The sequence below is a fragment of the Barbus barbus genome, assembly GCF_936440315.1.
Source record: "Barbus barbus genome assembly, chromosome: 28".
Classification (NCBI taxonomy): Eukaryota; Metazoa; Chordata; class Actinopteri; order Cypriniformes; family Cyprinidae; genus Barbus; species Barbus barbus.
Genome location: NC_136756.1, coordinates 22133636 through 22161119, shown reverse-complemented (window position 1 = coordinate 22161119; position 27484 = coordinate 22133636). Strand labels below are relative to the sequence as shown.

The window sequence follows — 27484 nt, the reverse complement described above, 5'->3', positions numbered from 1 at the left end:
AGAAATAACAGCGGTCTGCATCAGATCATCTCACAGAGGTACACAAGCAGAAAAAAACACTTCAGCAGGTCCCCAGAGGAGCCGCCACAAAAATAACCAAGCCTTTTGAAGATCAGCAAATAAGCCAGGTGCAAACAAAACTAAATACAGTGTGTTCCAAAAGTCCACTAGTCAAAATGCTTGTATTTTGCATTTTTTCCATTACAAATTATATTATCAGCATAGTTCTGTCTTAATGAGATTAAGTTGAAAATGTGTGTTTGTTTTGTCCATATATTGCTTTGATAGCATTCAAGCTCTATGAGCTCCACAGGTTTGTGTACAACTTGATGATCATGTGATTTAAGAATGAGACTCTTGAGCAGGGTTGTCCAAACTTGGTCCTGGAGGGCCGGTGTCCTGCAGAGTTTAGCTCCAACCCTAATTAAACACACTTGAAGCAGCTAATCAAACTCTTACTAGGCTTTGCCTGCGTCCCAATGTGCATACCATCCACCCTATCTGCCCTAAATAGCATTGAAAATTACTACGGTCACATAGAATGTAGGATGGATAGCATGCATATTGGGACGCACGCATACTAGAAACTTCCGAGTGTTGAGGCAAGTTGGAGCTAAACTCTGCAGGACACTGGCCCTCCAGGACTGAGTTTGGACGGCCCTGCTCTTGAGCCTTAATGGAAGCAAGAACATCTGAGAGAACCTGAAATTTTTATTTTTATTTAGACAATGTAATAAAAATATACTTTGTTTATAAAGTTATAAACTTTGTTTATATCCAGATTTAATGGAAATTTCAACCGCAGATTTTCAATGTGGATTTTCTAAACCACTTTCCAAACCTTCCCAGATTGAGCGGGAAAACAAGACAAGACATCTCATTCGGTAGTACAAATTAGATTTAAGAATCTGAGGCATTAGACTTCATTCTTAACCACACAAAATTCAAATGGGTTTTTAAGGATGGTTTCCCATGACTTGTCACAGAGTCAAGCCTAAGATTAAAAAGTGTGCATATCTGCACTATAACTTAAGAGAAAATGGATTTTGGACATGTTTTGCGTTGCGGCAAATCCTGTTTTAGAGGCTCCATGAAGTCAACATTTAGAAAGCAGAGAGAAAAAAAACTTGTCAGACCCACACACCTTCTGGATTCATATTCCAACTGGTCCTCCAATTTCCGCACTTTCTTCTTAATAATGCCCATTTTCTTTGTGTCAATGAATACTGCATTTTCCTGGGTGGAAGACAAATATGTTGTTTCATTTTTTCTTGAATGTACTTCCTTTTCTTGTTTTCTATGGTTCAAACTTACCCCGGTAGCCAATTTGGAATACATGACACCATTCCACTCTCCCTCTATGGAGCAGAACGACTTCTTATCATTGGGAGCACTAATAAAAAAGGACAATATTATGAGGATTTTATAATATATTTTCAATTAACATGACAATAATCAATGCATTTGCATACACATTTTTTATCATGAATTTATTGTAATAACTAAAGAAACCATGACATGAATTTATGGAAAGTACCACTTTGACTTACAATATCTCAGCAGTTATCCTGTGCTTCTTTCCTCCATAGAATGGTTTGGTGTGGAAAACTATATTGGCACTGTAGCCAGATTTGGAACAGGAAATATTGCACTCTCCACCCAGCTCAACCCATGGAACAGTGAGGATTGACCTATTGGAGCACAGCGAGATGGATGGGATTCTCTACCCACTTCCGCTCTAAAAATCAAAAAATCTAAAATACATCAGTGTGATAAAGTGATAAAATAAAACAATGCTTACCTTCCGTAGCCATTGGGAAAAGTAAGAATATAGTGCTCGTCATATTCAAGACATGACACACAACCTATGGGAAACGGGAGAGGACAGTTAAGCACTGCAATAGCACTAATATGTATTAATCACTACTTAACAACGTCCTCGACTACCTTGACCAATATTATGGACACCAATTGACATTCCAAGGAACTTTGATTTCGTCCATATGTGGGCGTTGAACTGGATTTTTTTGCTGAAACACTCAGCATAAAATGCAGATACTGCAAAAGGACAAAGGTGTTGGAAAATGTCCATTTACCCAAAAATCACAACAGATTATTGCATTAACATTATACAATTGAAATGAGTTTAATAAATAAGTTGCTAATTAAACAGATAATTGTTTTTGTTTTACTTTTCAGTACCAGTACCAGGTCATTTCTGGTAACTTGTAAATTGGATCTATTTTCTTCTACTGGTGGCTATGATACATTAGTCAGGGATAAAGTTAGTAATTAGTACAGCACTTACTAGGAGGGTGGTGAGAAACCTGCTCTGCCACAAAAGACACACTGTTTTTGCTACTACACGGCACTGGCCCATCTGATACAGACTCCTAGAAAGACAGACAGTGAGCGAGGGAGAAGGAAACATATAATACAGGGAGTGGTAACAAATAAAATCTGTTAAGATACCACAAACATTGGCTTTTTAGACCTTCAAACACACACTCACAGAAGCAGCGGGATCCTCTGTTTCGGAAGGCAGGTCCCAGTGACAGAAGAACACCTCGCCCAGAATGGGGTTGTAGGGCTTCTTGGCCACAGATCCTTTCCGACCAGCGTGAAAGGCTGAGAGGTACCACTTTACCACATACACCATGCGGTCCCTTGGATCCTGCTGCTCTGCAATACTGCAAAATGTGCCAATCGTGAGTTCATTAAAATGAACTGTTTGAACAAGTCAACTTGCTAGAATGAATCGCACTCCTATTTCAGAGAGCAAAGATATTCTGGCAGGACACGTTTAATTATTTCCTCAGCTCATTTGGTTGCAACATTGGAACCAATTGCACAGTACATTGGAAACAGCTCAGTTGCTGTCTGGCTACTCAAAAATGTAGTCATGTTAGTACTAGCATTGCTACTTTTAAATACATCAATTATTACAGCGCTGCTGTAATCAGACATAAGAATGATAAGTCCATATGGTAGAACAGCTGTGAGATCTATAAAAAAGGCATGATGTGCATTACCTTACAAACAAATCTGGGTGTGCAAAGAAATCTGCATACATTTCTAGCAATGACCTCCGCTCCAAGATAAATGTTGGCAAGACGACCTGAGATGGATTAAAAGGTGGAAATTGTATGAAAAAAATAGGTGAGAATGTAAAAAATAAGAGAAGGTTGTTTGTGTTTACCTTGGTGAGATCCATGCCCAGTCGCACTTGAGACAGCAGATGCATGATGACACTTTTGTGTTCTTCCACAGATTCACCCTCGCCGTCATCATCTCTCTCATCGTGACTGTCAAACTGATCTGAGAAAAACACAGCAAACACTGAACATTAAAACCAACATATACACATATTGCGGCCAAAAGTTAGAAATAAATATATTTTTTAAACGTTTTTGAAAGAAGTTTCTTTTGCTCACCAAGATTGCATTTATTTGATCAAAAATATAGTAAAATCAGTAATATCGTGATTTGGGGCTCAAGGGATATTTCTTACTTCTATCAATGCCAATCAGTTTTTGCTGCTTAATATTTTTATGAAAACCGTAGTTTCTTTATGTATATGATTAAAAAAGATATTTTATTCATTAAGGATGCAAAATGTTCAAAAGTGACAGTAAACACATTTATAATGTTACTATATATATATATATATATATATATATATATATATATATATATATATATATATATATATATATATATATATATATATATATATATATATATATAAAATATTAAGCATAAAAAATGGTTTTCAACATTGATAAGAACCATTAATAATATGAGCTCCAATAATAACTGAGCACCAAATCTACATATTATAATGATTTCGGAAAATGTTCAAATTTCAGTTTTGCCTTCACAGGAATAAATTACAGCTATTTACATCACAATATATTCAAACAGAAAACAGTTATTTTAAATTAGTAGCAATATTTCACAATATTACTGTCTTTACTGTATTTAAAGAAATGCACCATTGGTGAACATTAGTTATTTTTTCAAAAACACTGAAAAATCTTATTTATTGTTAATATTTATTATAATAAATATTAATTATTCAAATTAATCTTAATTATACTATACACTTTGTGAGTTTTTGCTTGGTGCTTGTGTCAAAACTGGTAAAAGTTGTTAAATAATAAAAAAAAAAAAATAAAAAAAAATAATAATAATAATAATACACACTTCACTTTCAATACAAGCACCAAGCAAGAAGACAACACAAACACAGTATTTGCTCTGATTCCTTTTGGGAAACTTAAATGTGAGGGACGTGTGTGTGTCTGTGTGTTTTGTGTACCTGCATCAGTGGTGCCATTTGACATGGAGGAGTTGATTGATTCGTTGGTGTCTGGCCGTTTCAGGGCTGTGCTGACTTCATTGTTCACAGCAGCGGTTCTGTTCGGACTGCAGAGACACAAGAACATCATGGCAGCTTATTCCAGAATAAATTATGTGGCAATGGAAGATAGCGTTTGTGTGTGTAAGTGAGTCCATGCACTGTTTTAATTAGGTCAGTGTGTGTTTTTTTGTTTGCAGAAAATATTGCGTGGGAGTGTGTTTATCTCTAAGCAGTACTGTTTTCACATTATGCAGTGTTAGTTAATGTGCATGTGGGCAGGTGCTTCTATAATTTACTTGTGCAGCAGTACTTCAGTGAATTTTAATTATATAGGTTTTGTGTGTGTATTTCCGTACATTACTTACACTATTCTGTGTTTCAGGTGTGGTGCGTGTATGTTTAACTCACTCTATGCAGTGTTTTGGTGAGGTGCTACTCTGATAAAACTCATCTGCGTCGTAAAACTCGTCTTCGCTGCTGGAATAGGAGAAGTCAGGGACAGTGTGGGGCGGTACGTTCATGTGACTGGGTGAAGTCACGCTGCTGCTGGGAGCTGAAGGACCACTCCCTAAAACCACAGGAAGAAAACTGTGAGAATAAATGCAAGTGTGCTGAGGAACTATGACTAACCACATTAATTTAAGCAATAGCATGGCTGGAAGTCATTGTAGTTCAGATATAGGTTGAGGTTTTGTGCTTTTGCTTAAGTGGCTAGCATATGGGCTTCAAATAAATAGCCTGACCGGTAAGCTCATCTACATGCTTAGTAATACACTACATACAAAGCTGATTTCACAAGCAAACGCTCTGATTGAAAAAAAAATATGCCAGACACCTTGTACACATCACATTCACAGTCCTTAACACAAAAAGAGTATTTCAGATTAATTGTTGCATCAACAAAGCAACAGATTTTTAAAACTGACTTAAGACAATGACTCCACCTTTGCTGTTTGCCACAAAACATGCATATTCAAATAAGCTTTAAAGACAAGGTTGAGGCCCACCCTAAATGTCAATCACTCTTATGCAAATACTGTATATGCCCACCCTTGACATCACTCTTCACTGCCTCAATTCACTCATGACACTAACAAAAACATGAGGTTATATTTTACATATTAACATTATTCACTGAAAAATGTCTTTATATAATAAAGTATTTTTATGTACTACTTGTACTACTTGTGTACATTTTTATTTATTTTATTATTAGAGTAATTGAGGATATCATACTAACATTACATAAAACATCTTTAAAATGCTAGTATTTTAGCATTATTTATGTTTATATTAATGATAAATTAAATATTAGTGAAAAATTTAATTATTTTATACATTTTAATTTAAAATGTAAAAAAAAACATGTTTTATTAGATTTCCCATTTGCATTATTTTCATTTATTTGTATTTTATTATTAGTATTAACATCAATAAAACATGTGACCCTGGACCACATAACCAGTCTTAAGTTGCTGGGGTTTATTTGAAGCAATAGCCAAAAATACATTGTCAAAATGATTGATTTTTCTTTTATGCCAAAAATCATTAGGACATTAAGTAAAGATCATGTTCCATGAAGATATTTTGTAAATTTCCTACTCTATTAATTTCTGATCAGTAATACGCATTTCTAAGAACTTAATTTGGACAACTTTAAAGGCGATTTTCTCAATATTTAGATTTTTTTGCACCCTCAGATTCCAGATTTTCACAAAGTTGTATCTCGGTCAAATATTGTCCTATCATAACAAACCATATGTCAATGGAAAGCTTATTTATTCAGCTTTTCAGATGATTCCAACTCTGACCCCCGGCGCATGTGGCAGGGCATCCAGGTCATCAGTGACTACAAGCCATGCAACTCCACTCCAACGGTCACAGACGTCTCCTTCCTTAACGAGCTAAATGACTTTTATGCTCGCTTTGACAACAACAACAAGGAGACAGCCACCAAGATCACACTCTCAGGAGACCATCAGACCCTCAAACTCACCTCCACAGATGTCTGCACAGCATTGAGCCGGATCAACGCATACAAGGCTGCTGGCCCCGACGGCATTCCTGGACGTGTGCTCAGGACATGTGCAGAGCAGCTCGCAGGGGTCTTCACAGACATTTTCAACCTGTCACTCACCCAAGCAATGGTGCCAACATGCTTTAAGTCGACATCCATTGTGCCAGTGCCGAAACACTCCTCCCCAACGTGCCTGAATGACTACCGCCCCGTAGCACTCACACCCATTGTTATGAAGTGCTTTGAGCGACTGGTCCTGGCACACCTCAAGAACTGCCTCCCACCCACACTGGACCCACACCAATTTGCCTATAGAAGCAATAGAAGCACTGAGGATGCAGTAGGCACAGTACTGCACTCGGTACTCACACACCTGGAAAACAACAACACATATGCACGGATATTATTTGTTGATTTCAGCTCAGCATTCAACACCGTCATTCCCTCCAAGCTGACCACTAAACTTGGAGACTTGGGTGTTAACACCTCCCTTTGCAGCTGGATTATGGACTTTCTGACCAACAGACCTCAGCATGTTAGGTCAGGCCTCACCTGCTCCACCACCATCACACTCAACACCGGCGTACCACAGGGCTGTGTGCTGAGCCCATTTCTCTACTCCCTCTACACCCATGACTGCAGGCCTGTGCATGGATCCAACTCCATCATCAAGTTTGCTGACGACACCACAGTGATTGGCCTCATCAGAGACAACGATGAGACTGCCTACAGGGAGGAGGTACAGCACCTGGCTGCATGGTGTGCTGACAATAGCCTGCTCCTCAACACCAGCAAGACAAAGGAACTCATTGTGGACTTCAGGAAGAAGAAAAGTGGAACGCATGACCCCATCCACATTAACGGGATGGTTGTTGAACGTGTCTCCAGCTTCAAGTTCCTGGGAACCCACATCTCGGAGGACCTGACCTGGACCACCAACACATCCAACCTAGTCAAGAAGGCTCACCAACGCCTCTTCTTCCTTAGGACACTGAAGAAGAACCACCTGTCTCCAATCATCCAGCGGAACTTCTACCGGTGTGCAATTGAAAGCATCCTGACCAACTGCATCACAGTCTGGTATGGGAACTGCTCAGCTGCTGACCGCAAGGCACTACAGAGGGTGGTGAAAACCGCCCAACGCATCACAGGGACACCACTCCCTGCCATTGAGGACGTCCAGAGAAAACGCTGTTTACGTCGAGCTCGCGGCATTCTTAAGGACTCCTCTCACCCTGACCATAGACTGTTTAACTTGCTGCCCTCTGGGAGGCGCTTCAGGAGCCTCCGATCAAGGACAAGCAGACTCAGGAACAGCTTTTTCCCTACAGCTGTTTCCCTACTAAACTCTGCCCAATGATACCCCCCTCACACACCACTACAAACTCTTCACCCCTCCCCATCATTAAATCGATTAAAAAAACGAAACAAAAAAAACAACCAATCTACACTGATTACTATGTACTGTAAATTTGTATTTCTATGCACTTTCAATGTTCATTGCACTAGTGTTTATATATCTTAATTTATAGCTTATTCATATCCATTTGTAATTATTTTCATAGTTTTTGCTCATAGTGTACATACATTTACTGCACAACCCATCTGTATAGTATGTTCATATCACCCATCTGTATATCATACTGATAGTATTTAAAAACTTGTAAATTATGTCCATAGTACTACTGCCTTATCTGTATATTTCTGTACATATGTAACATATTGTAGGCACTGTATATCCTGTACCTCTGCTTATTGCACTTCTGGTTAGATGCTAACTGCATTTCGTTGCCTTGTACCTTACATGTGCAATGACAATAAAGTTGAATCTAATCTAATCTAATCTAATCTAATCTAATGTATAAATCTCAATTGACCCTTATGACTGGTGTTTGGTCCAGGGTCACACATTTAAATTAAGCAATTAAAAAATAATTATTTCATGCATTTTAGTTTAAAATATAATAAAATAAAACAACATTTAATTAGATTTCCTATTTTTATTATTTACATTTATTTTATTATTAATTAAGGACATTAACCTCTTTAAAAATGCTAGTAAGTTTTTACACAATTGTAGTTCAGGATTGTAAAGACAAAACAGAAAATGGCTCATAAGACAAAGCATGCATATTATCGTGATGCTGTCAGCCTAAAAAATTCAATGTTTGGTTGTGTTGATAAGACCAAGGCTGTTCAAATGCTCAAAGATGTCCAATTCAATCAGCCCTGCCTACAACGCAAGCACTTTGAGCATGAATATAAATGGAAACCCTAATTCACAGTCTGCACTTTTGAGCTCTTGACTGTGTTTTATGCGCAGTTTCCTGCACTGCTGTCCAGAGTGCTACCGATCGGCTGTGTTTTTGCTGAGCTCAGCTCTTCCTGCTCTGCCTCAGCAGAAGCTGGACTCTCTGAGCCCCAGTATCCAGCACTAATGACAGTCAGGGGAAAACAGACTGAATGCAGAGAGAACAGCTCTGTCTGCATCCCCACTGTAGCGGAATACTGCTTCTGCTCACATTAAAAAGAGGCATTAGTTGAATGAGAAGTAAGGTAACTTCATCCTAAATACAGTGCTTTCTTCCAGAAACAGTTTAGCTTCATTCTAAGATTAGATTAAATCTAATGGGAATTTGCTGATGAGAATACAAGCATCTGCATGAATATAATAAATACAAATACATAACATGCACACGTATGATAGAATAAAAAGGTAAAAGAAAAAAGTATTAGAAAATATTAATCCATATTAAAAATTATTTAAAATGTAACATTTTACACACACACACACACACACACGTCACATTTTAATATGGATATGTTCTAACATGTACTTTTTTCTTTTACATTTGTATATACACATACATTTAAATTTGATAAAAATATATTAAACACGAAAATACAAGAACATAGACATAAAAGACATGCAATTAATTATAAAATTAATATGTATTATAAAATGTTGATATATTTCAATATAGAATGTCATACAAACATACATATATATATATATATATATATATATACATATATATATATATATATATATATATATATATATATATATATATATATATATATATATATTAGTTATATATTGATGGCTGTCTCATTGTTGGTTCGTACCTGTGCTGTTGGGAGTCGGGGTCTGAAGGCTGCCCATCACCGTAACAACAGGCCCCACAGGTAAAGAAGAAGGCCTCTGTTCCGTTTTACACACCTGAGCTCCATCTATGGAAGAACACACACCCTTCATATGCCCTTGGCCCTTATAAACGCACACAAAATTTGCAAACCAAATCTAATCTTTGAGTTTCCAAATCAATGGACAACAAATGCCAAGAAGCCTTCAAAATAGTCATAAAAATATATATAAAACATTATTAAGGAATGAAATGGAGAAAGAGAGAGATAGACAGCTCACCTGTGGGTAGAGTGGTCTGCGTTGGCATGGCACTGGCTACAGAGATGTTGAGAGGGGTAGGCTGGGGTAGGTAAACCCCATCCACTGGGTTTATGGTGCTCTGCAAAGAACCACAGACATGATACAAAACACGGCTCTCACAGGATAACACATTATAAATACACCCTCTCATAGGAGATTTCAGTCTCAATGCCCAACCCAACTATCACAGAAACCCTCAGGGGAAACAAGGACTTGTGATATTCAGTTACTAGAACTGTTTAAAGGGATAGCTCACCCAATTATGACAATTCGGGCATCATTTACACTAATGTTGTTCTAAACCTGTATGACTTTTTACTTCTATTGATCATTCTTTGAAAGTATAATGAACTGTCTTGGATGAGTGGCCTGGATACACGTTTTCCTTCTGTGTTCCACACCGATCTTGAACAACACAAGGGAGAGTAAATTAAGTAAATGCTGAACTATCTCTTTAAGGTGCTTAAAACAAATTAACATCCATTTGTAAGTGAAATATTCAGACATACAAGATATACATATATATGTATATAGATAGATGATAGATGAAATCATGAAATTAACACTACCACTAAAACTTGTTTTATCTACTAGGCTGCATTAAATTGATAGTCATATGTCAATAACATGTCATGTTATGCATTGCCACTTTGTGTTGTCTTTAATCATTTTACGTGTCCACATTCCTTCCACACAGAGATACAGAAATAGTCAATGATGCTTTGATAATTAAGAAATTTTTTTGAAGTAAATCAGTGAATCAGATTCAGTGCTTTATAATACACTGTGTCCAAACGAGCAACCTCACAGCTGTGGCCCGTGTCCGTCACACTGAATTTCCTCAATATACAAAAATCACTGAGTCAGTCTCTGCCTTATGGTAACCAAACACCAAGCATCTGTCGGCACAGACTCAGACACAAGGCTATTATGACGACAAGATCAGCACATAATCCTGTGTATCATACACTAAATAGTCAAGACAGGGAGATAAATAATCTCTACCCGGCATGCACAGTGAAACATTGATGGCAAAGGGCACAGCAGTGAGGTAACTTTACCTGAAAACACACAAGGGTTAAAGGCATGCAGGGGAGCGAGTGAAATGAGTTTGGAGGGGCTTTTCTGCAAAAGAACTGGTTGTTCTGAATAATCTGTTTCACTGTACCACAACAGAGGCTGCTGCTCTTAATTAAAAGCCAATTGAAGCAATTAGAGCTCTGCAGTGAATACATAAACACTAGAATAAGATTAAATCAAGAGGCAGAGACACTCAGGTCAGTGGAAAAAAGACGGCAATCACAGATTCAGAAGGAAGAAACTCAAATTCCAAAAACAGAAGAATACGAGATTTGGTTAAAGTCCCTAAATACGGTTTGCATTTTCAACGTTTCATGTTAAAAAAAATCTGCTATAATGTGCATAAAAAAATATATATGACTCTTATATTTGGCGTTTTTATCAATATTCAACTCAAAGTAAACCAGTCTGCGAGAAATATTAAACGCAGTTGATCACGTCACTTCAGCACTAGCCTTGACGGTTACTGACCCAATGAGAGCCCCTGGGTAGGTCGTAATAGATCCGTATCCATTTGTCCTACATGGTTCAATAGCATGTATGACAACGGAAAATCGATGATTATGCTGCGTGCACGGATGTGTGTCTCATGTTTGCAGGGTTGAAGCAGTTTGGTTCAATCACAATGTCGGAAAGAAGTATTGAGGTTTAAATTTGTTGCAAATCATGACCACAGGAAAGGACAGGCCCAGAATTACCCGACAGGTAGTGTAAGAAAGAATGAAAGCAGAGAGAAAAAAAAAGAGAGAGATGTAGACGTGGTGGCAGAGCCCTCCGATCAAGGTCATGCACATTTCGGTTCAGGTTTATTGAAGTGAAAATGTGATTTCAGTGGAAGAGAGAACAGTAGCACCATTTGATTTAGACTAGCTCATTGCTAAGGAATGTCAAAACTTACTATAAGTCCGTTTGCGTGTAGCTGTTCGTTACTTTGATCCTTCAAATTTTAAAAAGAAAACACAAATTGAGAAATAAGGCAACTCCACAGTTGGGAGTAACAAAAAAAAGATGCAAACGGTCTCTGCTTTAATTTAAAGCAATAACAGTTGTCACTCAAGGTATTTTAACCTACTGAATCTCTCAGACTATGTTCACACAGTCAGTGTTTGGGATTGTCATCCGTATTTACTAACAGGTCCACATTCATAGTAAGACTTACAGGAGTTTCATACAATGTTTTTTGATAAACAAGTCCAATCAAGATCAGATTTTTAGGTCAATGTGAGCATAACCATGCTTAGCACTGTAAAATAAACCAGACAATCGTATCCTGCTGTTGTGTGAACATGGCCTTAGTGTAGGAGAATAACCTCTCCAAACCATTAATATGGTACCTGCTGGAATGTTCACAAGTCGGCCAAAATAAACATTAACAGGGTCGGGTTCCACAAGACACATAAATATTAACACAGTGGGCAGACAAAACACTGGTGCATACACATTCTGAGCTTGAGAGACAAGAGTTTTACCTTGGCAATCTGTAGTAGTACGATACAGTGTTTGATGGATTCTACCATACTCTTAAAAAAAACAACAACAACAAGAAATTAAAATGCATTCAACTACCAAATTTAGATCCAAAATGCATTAAGAGGGTGAAGTGCAGACGCTCTTACACAAGTCGTGTCCTTCAGGTTCTCGATTTTCTGTGAATAGGACAATAAAGAAGAAGACAAGGGACAGTTTCAGTTACAACTGTAAATGCTCTTGGATTAAAAACAAAGATGCACCTTTACAAAACCTAAAAAAAGCAGAAACGAAAGCCTGAGACCAAATGACAGTCTCATGAGTTTCAGCCCCTAGAATAGGCTTAAAATGTGACTCTCTTTAACATCTTAGCTTCATATTTGGCATCTTCAGAATGTCTTTGCATTTGATCAATTTACAATATACATACAGTGTCCTCCAAAAGTATTGGAACGGTAAAGTCAAAATTGCTCTGTTGGCTGTGGAGTCAAGACATTTACAAATATGATTAAAAGATGAATATGAGACAAAGCTACAGAATGTCACATTTTATTATTGGATGATTCAACTCATAGATGTTTTAACAGCTAAGAAGTTCAGCACTTTTAGAGTTTCATCCCTCTATCTGATGAGAGCATAAGTATTGGAACAGTTGCCTCACGGGTCTTTCTAAGTGATCAGCTGTGTCCTGTTGCATTAATTCTTCAGATATTAAAAGCAGGGAATGTGTCGTATCAGTTATATCCATTACTTCTGTATTCTGAATCTTGCATTCGATGATGACACACACAAACCAGGATGAAGAGGAGGGAGCTGACTTTGAGAGAAAAGCAAACAATTTGGATGCTAAGGAAGTCAATTAGAGCTACAGCAAAAACAAAGGGCATGGATAAATCAAGAGTTTGGAAACCACCAGCGACACCAGCAACCAACAACTACCTCATCGGCTGAAAAAAGAACAGTAGTTGATGACAGACAAATCATAAAAGCTGTGAAAATGAACCCTAAAAGACATATCTCACCAACAACTTCCAGAAAGCTGAGGTGATGTTCTGACAATCTACTGTCCTCAGGAGACTTTGATACAGAATTACAGATGCTACACAGCAAGATACAAACCTCTGACCAGCACCAAAAATAGAAAGGCAAGATTAGAATTTGCAAAAAAGCACAAAGGTGAGCCAGAAGAGTTTTGGAACTGTGTTTATGGACCGATGAGCCAAAGATGAACCTTTATCTAAGTGATGGAAAAGCAAAAATGTGGAGGAAAAAAGGGAACTACAATGATCCTAAGCATACAGCCTCATCTGTAAAGCATGGTGGAGGTGATGTCATGGCATGGTGTCATGGCATTTCTCTGAAACAGGCCCTCTCAAATTTACTGATGACTTAATGTATGATGACAGTAGCAGAATGAATTTGGAAGGGTACAAAACCATCTTGCCTACCAATATTCAAGAAAATGCCACCAGATTCATTGGGAAGTGCTTCATATTGCATCAGGACAATGACCCAAAACACCCTGCCAGTTCAGTCAAGGAATTTATAAGGGCAAAGAAATGGAAAGTCTTAGCTTGCCCAAGTCAATCTCCAGATTTAAATCCAATTGAACATGAATTTGACCAGCTGAAGAGGAGAGTAAAGGCAGAAACTCCCCAAAACAAGCAACAATTGGAATTGGCTGCATTAAAGGCTGGGAAATTATTTCAAAGGATGAGACCAAGAGTCTGGTGATGTCTATGGGTCACAGACTCACTGCTGTGATTGTGCACAAGGGATCTGCAACTAAATAATAGCTTTTAATCTTTTATATTTGCCTTATGTTCAACTGTCCCTATACTTATGCTCACATTAATGAGTGGGATGAACTCTAAAAGTGCTGTTCTTTTTATTTGGTAAAACATGTATGTGTTGAAACTACTGGCTAATAATAAAATGTGACATTCTGTAGTTTTGTCTCATATTCATCTTTTAATCATATTTGCAAATGTCTTGACTCCACAGCTAATAGAGCAATTTTGTCTTTACTGTTCCAATACTTATGGAGGGCACTGTATACATTTTCATTTTATGACAGCTAAACGACCTCCCCACCCCACCCCACCCCATTTTGCATTTAGTGCCTCATTAGAAATGATAGCAAATAACTTGATTTATTTATTCGGTAACACTTTACAATAAGGTTCATTAGTTAACATTGGTTAACTACATTAGTTAATGTGAACCAACAATGAACAACACTTCTACAGCATTTATCAGTCATAGTTAAATCACAAGTTGTGTTTGTTAGCACTGTGAACTAACATGAACAATGAACGAGTGTATTTTTATTAACTAACATTAACAAAGATGAATAAAGGTTTAGTGTAATAATACATTACCTAATGTTAAAAAAATGATACTTTATTGTGAAGTGTTATCATTTACGCTTAATCATGAAAATATATTAATGTCTTTTAAACTTCATAATATATTGCCTGAAAAATGGGCAAATTTACCTTTCTTTCCAGTTAACAAATAACAGTTTAAATTGCCATCTAAAACAAGATGATATAATGATGCTCTACATTTTGATCAGGCATGACTTTACTCTGGCTTTTATTTGTAAGGTGGGATGTCCTTCAATAGAGATGCCATATTGGGAGTTCCTGTTACTCATAGTTACTGCAATACAACTGGACTCTCTCTGCCATATACTGTGCTTGGCAGGAAGAGTTTGATAGACAATGCACCTCTGATGACAAATAAAAATGATCATGTCTTACTCTGCGTGACTCATCTTCCTTGCAGTCTTTAATCTTTTCATCGAAGAGCTATAGGATGCAACAAGAGCAGGAATTAGACAGCAATGTATGAGAAAAATGATATTTCAACTCAAAACACAAGGCAATTTTGAGTCACAATGAGGTCTTATGATAAAAAAGCCTTACTTTTAACTGGTCGATCAAAATCTGCAAATACGCATCAGCTTCAGCTAGCTTCTTGTCGAAGTCCTGAACGCTGGGAACGAATCCTGTTTCTGCCTCCTGCAAGTGAAAGTGAGATGGATCAGTTTCAGTCATTCTACAGCGTATAAAAGCTTCCATGGTGTCCTAAGCTCGGTCACGTTCTGCTTTCGAGAGGAACTGAGCAGAACTCCCCTGCTGGTTCACATTTCTCTCTAACAGCTTTAACTGAATTACACAATTAGACAACAGGCATAAACAGAGATCAGACCATGAGAAGGACTGAACTGAACTGTAGAATAAAGGGTACAGGCTGTGATTGGTTATTGATAGTTACTGATACTAGAAATCTCGAAGGAAAAATCAAAAATAAAGTCGTAGGTGGTGTAGGTGGTGGTGATGGCGCAGTGGATAAGACACATGCCTTTGGTGTGAGAGACCCGGGTTCGAATCCACTGTGAGACACCAATGTGTCCCTGAGCAAGACACTTAACCCCTAGTTGCTCCAGAGGCGTGCGACCTCTGACATACATAGCAATTGTAAGTCGCTTTGGATAAAAGCATCAGCTAAATGAATAAATGTAAATGTAAATGTAAAGTCACCCAATGAACATCAAACACTGCAACGAATAGTGTTTGTTTCTAGGACATGAGGCCAGCTGATCATTATCTTGAGTGATAATATTATATATCTGAGCCTTTCTATGTAACTGAGTCAAACAATTCCAGGTTGAAAAAAGGGAAACAAAAAATATCTCAGTTGTTTAAAATGATCAACAGACTTGTCATGACTGACATATGCAGACCATGATATGATACAATTAACCAACAATTTTCATGAATTCATTTCAGTTTTCATTACCCAAAGAACTAAATTAGACAATTTAGTTTAGGGTACATTTTTAAATAAATAAAAAGATAAGAAAAAATGTAATAAACTGTCAATAGAATGTAAGCTCATTTTATTTATCACATATAAATTAATAACTACTTTTTACAGTACAGGCTTTATGTTATGACACTTCTCCTATAAGGCGTGATGTCTTCCCTAAACTCATAACACACACAAGCGAATTCACACTAAAACCTTAAAACAGCTTCCTATAACTAGAACAAGACATTAAAATATTATTACTGCAACCTTAAGAAAGGCAAACCACAATTCCTTGTTTTATATGTAGCATAACCACAAATACAACCTTAAGTTATTCCAGACCTCTTAGTTAAACTATCAGAATAAAGACTAAAGCTAATAGCGGCTAGCTCAGGTGGTTTTAGGAGTGACGTTTAGACAGCACAGACAATGTGGGCAGTAGTCTTTATAAGAGAGGTACTCCCTGCTCTCGGGGTCACTGTTGCGAGTTTTGGATCTTGCCGGACCTCATGAAAGACATCACGGTGGAGACTGGCAGAACTGAACTGCATGGGAAAATGAAGAAAAGCCATGGGCAGCTGACTGCTGGTCAAAACGGTAAACATTATAAAAATAGGTCAAAGTCTGCAGGAGCAGAGCAAATCCACTCAGGAATCAAAGTTTATGTGGAATATCAGCATGAAACCATGTGATTCATTGAGCGGACTGTGAACTCATGTATGCAGATGCACAATAAAAGATTTAATGAGAGTTTTGCTGCTTTTAAATTAAACTAAAGTTCAAGTTCAACCTGAAGTACTAATCTACAGGTTATTTGTACTTCTGACATCTTATAGGAATGCTTTTACAAAGCACTCAGTCCTTTTAAAAACATTTATACTATTATTTGAAACAATTTGTAATTTTTTTTTCAAGAACTGTGAAAATTACAAACAGTATTGTAACTATTCTTAATTTTTTTCATTCTATTTTAAACAGAAGAAGGGTGGAACCGCCCAAAAAGCACATAAATAACCTCAGAGGGTAGTTCAGAAACTGACTTGTTAAATGAAATAAGCCACACAATCTCTAGAAAAACATTGTAACTAGTATTTCCGACAACTCAAAAATCAACATAATATAAGGGACAATTTCTGGTGGGACAAACAGATTTGTGATTTAACTGCTAATATAATGTTAATATATCTGGCATGCACTTTTATTGAAACGCATATTCCCTGGGAATTGACCCACAATTCTCTAGTTAAGTATGCCTGGTCATATCCTACAGGCACCATAAACATCTCACCTCCCAGCAGCCCTGAGATCTGCTATTTTGGCATGAACAAATTGCCAAAATACCTCTTAACAAGCATTTGCAACCCCCAAGAGAGCATTACATAATTATTTTATCCTGTGCCTGGCAGGGGAAAGCTGCGGCATGCTGAGAGCTACATGGTAGCTGTTAACACAAATTGTCCAGACAGGAAGCTGTTCCCATTGACTCACTCTTCCAGTCTGACTCATTGCAGAAAATCTGAACATCCAACAGCAGGGAATATTTTAGCGTGAATCAACTAAGCCACCTGGGGTGTGTATAGGCTATCATTGTGTCTTTTTAGGAGACAAACCCACCAGTGACACATTTGAAAGGCAAACACACACGTCTGACTCCAAGTCATGTGCTGTATTATGTCAGCACAGACCATACACACATGATGTGACTGAGATTGCAAATCTCAAGTTAGCAGAAAAGTAACTACGCATTTAAGTGTGGCCCATGCCCTCTGTATTTGCACAAGCAAATGCTTTCCTACCTTTGTCAACACACATTCACACACCCACCCCTACCTGTCCACACACACACACACACACACACACAATGATTTAATGCATCAGTAAATCCCAACAAAACAAAGATACTCACTCGATTCTTGCCACTGCAGGACATGCCTCCACAAATCTGACTTGCACTCACAGAAAAACTTTCAGTATTAGTCCGCACACCCTTTCCTGTAAGTTCCCCCTCTAAAGGAGGGGCGAATAAAGTGAACAAATACCTATTGGCTTGCTGGCTGATTCAGAGCCGCTCTATAAACCACTCTGGACCAGGAAGAGTAGACTTCCTCAAAACAAAAAACAAGTAGTAGTAGCATAAGCTTTACAGACTGTAGGAAACAAAATAGAGTGCTGTGATTGGATCTGTCATCTGCTGCACAGTAGTGCCTGGCTGAACAAGCAAAGCTGTGATTGGCTGCCAGCGATCATGTGACCGGATAGCTGCGCACACTCTGCATGTAGGTACACGCAGTTACCAGTCAGCAGTTTTATTTATTTATTTATTTTTAAAGACAGAGCTAAGGAAGAGACGGAACTGAGAAATCTTTGAGAGGATAGGATGAGGGGAAGAATACAGAGGGAAGAAAGTAAGCTTTAAAAACTCAACATTATTTACAATATGGGGGAAAAAAAACTATAAAGCTGCATGCTTTTTTTTTAGCCTGGTTTCCGCCTTTGGTATGGAGTAGGTGGGCATGTTTAATGCATTCAATACATTAAATGCCTTTTTTTGTAGTTTTCAGATCATTAAAAAAAGCAAATCTTACACAAACTCTAATTAAAAACACATGCTTTCCTAAGGACAGCCAATGGGAAGACACATTTCCCTATTTTAGGAAAATAACATTTCTTAAACTGACTTTGCCATCACAAAAGATTTGAAAAGGTTTGACAAGTGCTGTTTTCTTTTCTGTGTTGAGGTATTTCCCATTGAAACAGAAAGCTGGGACATATTAAAGGGTCCTTAAATAAATAACTTTACACTACAATCTTGAGCAACTCAATATATATGTGTAGAGAGAAATAAATTAATACCTTTTACTATACATTTTAGGAGTATATAGCCCATTGACAACCTCAAAAAAAAAAAAAGGTAATGTTAAAAAAAAACAAATCTTTGCTTTAAGCATATTTTACTTTATTTTTCACCTCTCTGAGATCATAAATGTGGTATATGTGGCCTTGATGTGGCTCTTACCCGCTGAAGGGTGTGGCGAAGAATCGTCCCCTCTAAGGCATGAATCCACTTCTCCCGCTCGTCTGCGTCACGGGCTGGGGGGGAAACATCCAAAAACACATCCATTAGTAATAAGCAGGCGGACTGCAAACACACGGCATGTGAAATGGAGAGTGGAGAATGACCCTGCCGTGGAACTGTAAAGGTGACAGTGGTAACTACAGCTCTATTGTCCGATCCGGTTTTCCTTAATGAAAACAGGCAGAGTTTCACGAAGACATGACAGGGTTGTGGCTTAAGTTAAACAGGAACACACACAAATGAAAGCCTCTGCCCTTGTGTAAATACGAACGGTAAATACCACTCATGATGAAGTTTCTTGTAGAAAAGAGGGATGAAATTTCAGAAAAGCTAAGGTGTGACTAAAAACATAGCCTCTGCACGTCAAAAGATCTATAAATCAAGCATAAAACTATAAAGCCTACAGCATAAAATACAAGTAAAAGTTTCTAACTGTCAGGTCAACAAATTTATGTACCCCTGAAGAGATTCATGTCATTGTTTACCCATGCACCCTCATGTTGTTCAAAACTCGATTTTATTCATTCCATTGAACTCTTGTTCACGTTTACACACAATCAAACCTGATACTCACGCAAGAATAAGATTTATGAGCTTCAGTGAAGGAGGTGGTTTTCAGTAAATAATGACTTCTGTCTGTTTTTCAAACAAAGCTATCATGACATCACAAAACTTAAAATATAGAGCAAAAGCTGTACAGACCACTTTTTTGAGCTCTAGAGCCATTGTTCACCATCCACTTTCACTGTACGTAAAAGAGCAGCATGAGCACTCCTCAAAACATCTATTTTTGTGCTCCACAGAAAAAAGAAAATCATAAAGCATCAAATGACTTGAGGTAAATCGTCAGTACTATATGTAGTTCACAACAAGGGACGAATCAAACCTTTATTTGATTTCATGTTTGGCCTAAGAAGCTACCACATAAAATGTATAGATATTAGTCTAAGTCCCCATCTCTTTCACTAATAGCCATTAGTCATACATTTAATCATTCCCTCAGGGAACCCATGAGAAACAACACTCCAAACATAACATATAGCTGACACTTCAATGGATGAAGGTGCAAAGCTCAGCAGAAAATCTAAAAGCTTTCAGAAGCGCAAAGATCTGACACATACAATTACCATTACTGTAACAAATTCAAATACACCTGAATAACTCAATAACTGTGTGTTGAGACGACCTTATAGATGATAGAACAACCTTGAGATACAGCAACGTTACACATACACAGAATCAGTTAATAATCAATACACGTTTACCAGAAATATCAAAAATACAAATGATTTAATATCTTCAAGAAAAGAACTTGTAATCCTCTTTACCTGCTGATAAAATACAGCAGTGTTAGCGTTCGCACAGGACCACCAAAGCCATCCCACATCATGCTTGAAATCAATGTCCCAGATCCGTGTGAGAGTCGCCGTCCAAAACAAACATGGCCCCTCCCTGCGTTACTGGCACCGGAGCAGAGATCACATGACGCATGATGCCAGGCTACCTCCACTCGCTAGCCAATGAGATTTCACTAAATAAGGTAGTAGAGTTGATTACAAAACACTGCACTTGTCCGTTATTTGGCAACGAGGACAAGCTAACATTGACCTAAAGACTACAGCAACAGCAAAACCCTGAGTACAATATGAAATAAAAAATATTATTATATTATTAATAATAACAGCAATAAATTTGACATCTATAATATATTTAATAATATAATTTAAATGATAAACAATGTAATGCAAATATCATCAAAAAATGGACACTAAAATTGTTGTCTACTTTGAATCGAATGTTCTTTGAGCAAATGCGTGAGCGAGGGCCAACTTATTTTACTACCTATTTTGAACAATGTAATTCAGTTTTTAGTTGCACTCCTCCCAATCTCTACCCTATATACTGAAAGAAAGGAGGAGTGTGTCTCTGGAGAGCAATGGCGGACTTCAGTGTGGAATGAGGGCACCTTATGCAATGTGCCCTTCTAACGACACCCCAGCAGGATGCAAGAGAAAGAAAGAAACCTCAGCTCTCAAACAAATTCTCATCATTTACACAAGTCCTTTTAAACCTAGTGAATGTGAAAGAAATTTCTGTAACACACTAGCAGCTGCTGTCACATAGCAGGATGTTTTCACCAGACTTGCCACTAAGCTACTACAAGATGTTAAAGGATGGTGAAGCAAACAGTAACAGTCGGAGGAGACAAAAGAATGTGCGTGTGTGTGTGTTAGGGGTGCAGTGATATAAAAAAAAATATCTGGCTGACACAAATAAGCAACTAATTATTTACATTGATATTAAAATTATATACACAACCATTCAAAAGTTTGTGGTCGTTAAGATTTTTTAAGAAAGTTTATTTTTTAAGAATTCTATAATGCTCAACAGGGCTGCATTTATTTGATCAAAAATACAGTAAAAACAGGAATATTGTGAAAAAATATTATTTTTTTCTGCTGAATGTTTAGCATCCATATTACTCCACTCTTCACTGTCACAAAAATCATTTTATGCTGATTTGGTACTCATTTTTCTCATCACAGCATTATCAATGTTTAAAGCAATTGTACAGTATAATGTACAGTTTTAAAAATGGACATTAATTTTAAGACTTGCTTTTGACATTATTATTAAATAATTCGTATTTTAAAACTTAATTTTAAGTGACCATTAGATGATGGAAAATGTCATTTAAAATGTAAAAATAGGGCAAGTATAATTAGATGAAAAAAAGATATGGTACAGAATTATTGTGCATCCCTGGTGTGTGTCCATCTGTCCAGAAAATACAGTGAGCTGCCTTATATCTATAGTTTGGAACAGCCTTTGTTTCGGGAAAGAGCTTTCAAATGCTGTTTAGCTCAGTAGGTTTAGGAACAGAGCACATGTGTGTGCGCGTGTGCTCTCCTGCGGTCTCTCCTAAACTCACTGCAGCTTCCATGTGATTCCCTGCATCTTTCCACTGCCAGCTCTGTCCTGCAGAAACATGAGAGTTTGATGACAGAGAGAAAAGCATACACCAGTAGCTCACTCTTCCTCTACGCAACCGTTCCTCGTCTTTTCTTCCTCTCTGTTATTTCTTTGCCCTCTGGAGCATGAATGTGAATGTTGATCCACTGCCAGCAGGAGCTCAGCTTTTAACTGCTTTTTTTTGCAGTCAAGTGTCTGAGAGGAAGACAGGTAGAGGCTTTTAGAAAATAAAAGGGCTTTCAGGCCGGACTGATATTGGACCACAGAAAAGTATGATGAATTATGGATGGTCCTCTAAATAGCAAGTACAGTTCCTCTGAGCCGTCTCTGCGGCTGACATTGTGCGAACCTCTCCATATATACCTGTCTTGACCGGTCAAACTCATCTAATTCTCAAATAAATCTTGCTAAATGGGGAGGTTATCTATATTCTTACATTCACAGCTCTGAAAGTTCAAGCTCACATGGCTTTTACTGTCCTACGAGTGTTTATTACACCATATTATAATTTAGCAAGAGCATTTCTAGAGCAAGGTTTTGTTGTTTCTGCACTGTAACATCTTAACAGCATGTTGTTTGGTTTTAGCTCAGTGGGCAGCCTGCTATAATCCTGATGATCTTTCATGTTGAAACAAGAAAAACAAAGCACGGTTTTGCTTAGGTTTAACCCGAACACATCTCACTTTACAAATCACCCCACTCTGCACTGACCACAATCACTGCAAAATCAGAACAATGTTAATAAAGTTTTAGCATCGCAAAGCCAAACTTTATGCTGAACAATTAAATTTCAAATCGATGATACATGGTAATTTGTTGATATCATCATCATCGATTAATAGGCCGACATGCAAAAAAATGGTAATGTGTTTGAGTAAATGAAAAAAGCCATTTGCAAAAGGCTGTAGAGACAATACCAATGGAAACCGTACAAATCCAAACATTTACTTACATTTTACTGGTAATTTTTAGTAATTGAATATTCCCTTTCAATTAAATTATAATCTTCAGATTTATCAATTATCAAAATAGCTGTTAGCTTCAGCCCACCATATATCAGATGCTCCATGAACAGACTCTGTGCACGCCATCTGAAGCTCTAATTTTCAATTGCTCACGTCTTCAACAAGATCTTTACTCAAGAATAAACCATTCTGAACCCAATACGTATGTAACACTAAATACTCTAAAAATAACAAAGATGCAAGCAAATTGTGCTGCAATTCCGGTCCATTGAGATCAGGAGGCACAAAACCATTTCCGCTGTGGGGTAAATGGCTCTTGCTGTAATGGAGAGATGAGAACTGATAGGATGAGTTCCTGAGGATCTCAAGAGATGGATGGTATGAAAAGATTGTTGAAACCGAAGCCCTAGCTCCACACTCACACTCACTGAAATACACACATGCAAACGCACATCAGGAAATCTGACACGACAGGTTGGGTTTGTTTTTTTAAAAAGAGGTTTGGATTGGCATACCACGGCACAACTGTCACACGATACCAAAGAATGTCGGCAATAAATTTTACTGGTGAAAGTGAAAATTAATAAAGAGAAAAAGAATAATCTTCCTTCAATATATGCATGGAAGACTTATCACAGGATGGAATGAGCCTAAAACTATCACTGATAAATATAAAATCCACAATCTTAACATACTCAACATAGTACCACCAAGTGCGTATTTTCAAAACTGTAACTCTTGAAGAAAGAATAAAGTCAACACAACCAGCCAACTTCAAGTGTAAATAAAACAAAGCATAGTCGAAACTAATCATTAATGCAAACCGCAATGATAAACGGTCACGGCAGAAGACACAATCAGACGAGTCCCAGCTGAGCGTGACCTTACCCTTCTTACTGTAAAGCCACAGCATACAGTGTCGGAACATAGCAGTGGGTGAGGGCATGGGGAGAGTGAACGCACCCCCGGCAGGGCGAATGCCAGGGGGGATGGAGGAGGATAGATGAGCCAGTGAGAGGAGGTGAAGGCTAGAGGCTAAAAACCTGGAGCTCAGCAGCCAGCAGCCTTGCGTAACTCTGCGGTGAGACTGTCTGTTCTACTCCATTTCTCGAAGAGTTCTTCCAGCTCCGAGGAAATTCCTAGTAGAAATTCAACACTGATCCTGGAGAAAATCCGAGAGCCTCTGATCTCAATTCACAAAACTATGAAATCTGCAGATCGTCCCAGTCAGTGGTTGCAAGAGATAAGCCGGACAAATGCACCAGGCCTAATGCATGTTTAGATGAGTCGTGTTTGCATTAGAATGCTGAATGTTACTAACGTCATAGTCCTCTTTAAAATCAAAATGAGAAAGAGCATGTGGGGGAGAATGAGTAAGCAAGAGCAAAAATAAACAGAGTGGAAAGAGGAGAGGAGGGATGAGCAGTATAGAGAGAGAGAGAGAGAGAGAGAGAGAGAGAGAGAGAGCGAGCAAGACAGACAGACCGGGAACACGTGAGCAGCCGGCTGATGGCCATGCTTTAACACTGGTTAAAAGCATCACAGCAGGAGGTGCCAAAGAACAGAAGATGAGAGAGAGGAGAAGAACAAGACAAAAGCCCTAGAAGAACAAGAGAATGGAGACCTCACCCTGAAAATGGAAAGTCTTCTGGTCCACGGTAATGGTGAAAGTGCTGTCGTCCTCGTCATCGATTCCAATCACAGCTCCCTGCAAAAAAGGAACGCAGCGAAAGCCATTCAGACTGAGGGACACGTCATTCGGTCCCTCTCTCTTTTTATCCGTTCCTCTGCCCCACTCCCTTACGCACAGAGAGAGAGAGAGAAGGAAAAGGGTGGGAGAAAATGGGTGGAGTAAGAGAAAGAGAGTGGAACAAGCCGGATAAAGGAGGAAAAAAATGAAAAGGAGATGGCAATTGAGAAAGGAGGACGGAGAGAGAGTGAGAGGAAAAACTGCAGTACATTCAGTAACTATTACAGGGCCAGAGGAAAAACATGAGATTATTAACTCTTTTATACCTGATGTACTACCACAGCAAATCCTGATCATTCAAAAATCTAAAAGCATTTCTAACATAAAACATTTAAACAGAGCACTTTGAAGACACGCCATTGTTTTGAATAAGAAAATGCTGAAAATCTAAAGGAAAACACTAAGCTTTTACTTTAAATGCAGACATGCCAGGCAGTGCCCTTATTGGTTACCGACAGGAAGACAGCAATAACTACTCAGACCACAGGCCTTGAGAAAAATAAGCCAACGCCCTAAGCTCTTTTAACATCTGTCTTAAATTTTCGTTAACTGTTCACTGTCAGCCAATTTGGAGATCAATTTCTTATTTACGATGTCTTCAATTAAAGCTATGCAATGCAAGGATACACAAAACTCTTTAATTAACACTTAATTGCAATCTAACTGCAGAGAAACGTCATCCATCCTCATTCTTTTGGCATAAAAAAAGATTATGAACACAAAACCTGGTGATAATAACTTTGACTGTCTTTAGGCTGTATTTAAGCATTAACTACAACTAAAATACTTACAATACCATGCTCCCTTTAACACATTAACTCTACTCTGTATATTATAACAATTCTTCTCTGCATTAAATGTACACATTTCATAACTGTCCTCTGCATATTTTAAACTGAAGAGTATGCCATCTGCTGGTGAACAGTTTGCACAGCATTGCATTCAATAGGTGAGGCATTTGTATCACATTTACATTTAATCATTTGGCAGACGCTTTTACCCAAAGCAACTTACAATTGGGGAATACAAAAAGCGATTCATCTTGAAGAGGTAATCAGACCGAGGAAGTGCTCGTAACACCAAGTCTCAGTCATTGTTCAAATAAGTACAAGCTAGTAAGGGAGGGAGAGAAAGATAGAGGGAAAGAGTAAGCTTCTTTTTTTTTTTTTTTTGAGTTTAGGATGAAGTCAAGTACTGCCAAAAGAGATGAGTTTTCAGTTGTTGCTTGAAGATTGACAGGGATCCAGCATTCCGGGTAGGGGTGGGAAGATTATTCCACCAGCCAGGAATGGTGAACGAGAATGTTCTGGAGAGTGATTTTGAGCTTCTCTGTGATAGTACCACAAGGCGTCGTTCACTAGCAGATCTCAGACTTAGGTTCGTAAGAGTGAGTGGAAGTAGGAGGGTGCTGAGCCTGTGGTCGTTCTGTATGCAAGCATCAGTGTCTTGAACTTGATGCGAGCTGCCACTGGTAGCCAGTGCAAGGAGATGAAGAGAGGTGTAACATGCGCTCTTTTGGGCTCGTTGAAGATCAGTCGTGCCGCTGCATTCTGAATCATTTGTAGAGGTTTGATTTTGTTTGATGGCAGACCAGCCAGAAGAGCATTGCAGTAGTCCAGTCTAGAAACGACAAGGGCCTGGACAAGAAGTTGTGCACCATGTTTTGTCAGAAAGGGCCTGATCTTTCTGATGTTGTGTAGTGCAAACCTGCAGGATCGAGCAGTCTTTGCAATGTGCTCTTTGAAGGTCAGCTGGTCATCAAAGATTACACCAAGATTTCTGACCGAAGTTGATGGGGTAATCATTGATGAGCTTAACTGAATCGTGAAGTCATGCTGTAGAGTCGGAGTGGCAGGGAAGACCAGAAGTTCTGTCTTTGCCAGGTTGAGCTGTAGGTGATGTTCTTTCATCTATGCCGAGATGTCCGCCAGGCAGCCTGAGATCCGTGCAGCTACCGTTGGGTCATCTGGTTGAAAAGAGAGACAGAGCTGTGTGTCATCGGCGTAGCAGTGATAGGAGAAGCCATGTGCATGTATGATGGGACCCAGTGATGTAGTGTATGTGGAGAAGAGGAGGGGTCAAAGAACCGATCCCTGAGGAACTCCAGTGACCAGTTGATGTGGTTTGGATACCTCCCCTCCCCAGGCCACCCTGAAAGATCTACCGGTGAGATAGGATTCAAACCAGCGAACTGGAATCCCAGTGATGGCCAGTGATGAGAGGGTACACAGGAGGATCTGATGATTGACAGTGTCAAAAGCAGCAGAAAGATCCAGCAGAATGAGGACTGATGATTTGGAATCGGCCTTTGCAATTCGCAGGGCTTCAGTGACTGAGAGTAGCGCAGTCTCTGTTGAATGGCCACTCCTGAAACCTGACTGTTTAGCATCCAGTTTGTTGTACTGTGAAAGAAACCGTGAGAGCTTGTTGAAGACAACTCGTTCGAGTGTTTTCCCTACGAATGGAAGGAGAGAGACAGGTCTGTAGTTATCTAAAAGAGAAACGTTTAATGTAGGTTTTTTGAGC

The 27484-nt window shown here is 38.4% G+C and overlaps 2 protein-coding genes across 8 annotated transcripts in view; both read right to left on the bottom strand.

The window, feature by feature from the left end:
- The window catches only part of LOC306848081 (retinal Mueller cells isomerohydrolase), a 219813-nt gene that overhangs the window by 176057 nt on the left and 16272 nt on the right, over positions 1–27484 (bottom strand). The gene's annotated exons all lie outside the window — the stretch shown is intronic.
- Positions 1–27484, bottom strand: part of LOC306848079 (oxysterol-binding protein-related protein 9-like) — a 32001-nt gene that overhangs the window by 2636 nt on the left and 1881 nt on the right. The window contains exons 3-22 of one of the 7 annotated variants that reach the window (XM_079382409.1): positions 24838–24916; positions 19211–19284; positions 15306–15401; positions 15141–15188; positions 12525–12554; positions 12378–12428; positions 11807–11845; positions 9808–9907; positions 9510–9614; positions 4772–4931; positions 4322–4428; positions 3200–3318; positions 3033–3118; positions 2513–2690; positions 2309–2393; positions 1948–2058; positions 1802–1865; positions 1551–1691; positions 1315–1393; positions 1145–1236 (exon numbers count right to left, since the gene is read on the bottom strand). In XM_079382409.1, the coding sequence (XP_079238535.1) occupies positions 1145–1236; positions 1315–1393; positions 1551–1691; positions 1802–1865; positions 1948–2058; positions 2309–2393; positions 2513–2690; positions 3033–3118; positions 3200–3318; positions 4322–4428; positions 4772–4931; positions 9510–9614; positions 9808–9907; positions 11807–11845; positions 12378–12428; positions 12525–12554; positions 15141–15188; positions 15306–15401; positions 19211–19284; positions 24838–24916 (1844 nt within the window). Of the gene's footprint in view, positions 1–1144; positions 1237–1314; positions 1394–1550; positions 1692–1801; positions 1866–1947; positions 2059–2308; positions 2394–2512; positions 2691–3032; positions 3119–3199; positions 3319–4321; positions 4429–4771; positions 4932–9509; positions 9615–9807; positions 9908–11806; positions 11846–12377; positions 12429–12524; positions 12555–15140; positions 15189–15305; positions 15402–18100; positions 18395–19210; positions 19285–20598; positions 20730–24096; positions 24609–24837; positions 24917–27484 lie in introns of those variants that run through there. The other 6 variants (XM_079382411.1, XM_079382414.1, XM_079382410.1 and 3 more) reach the window with 6 other exon arrangements.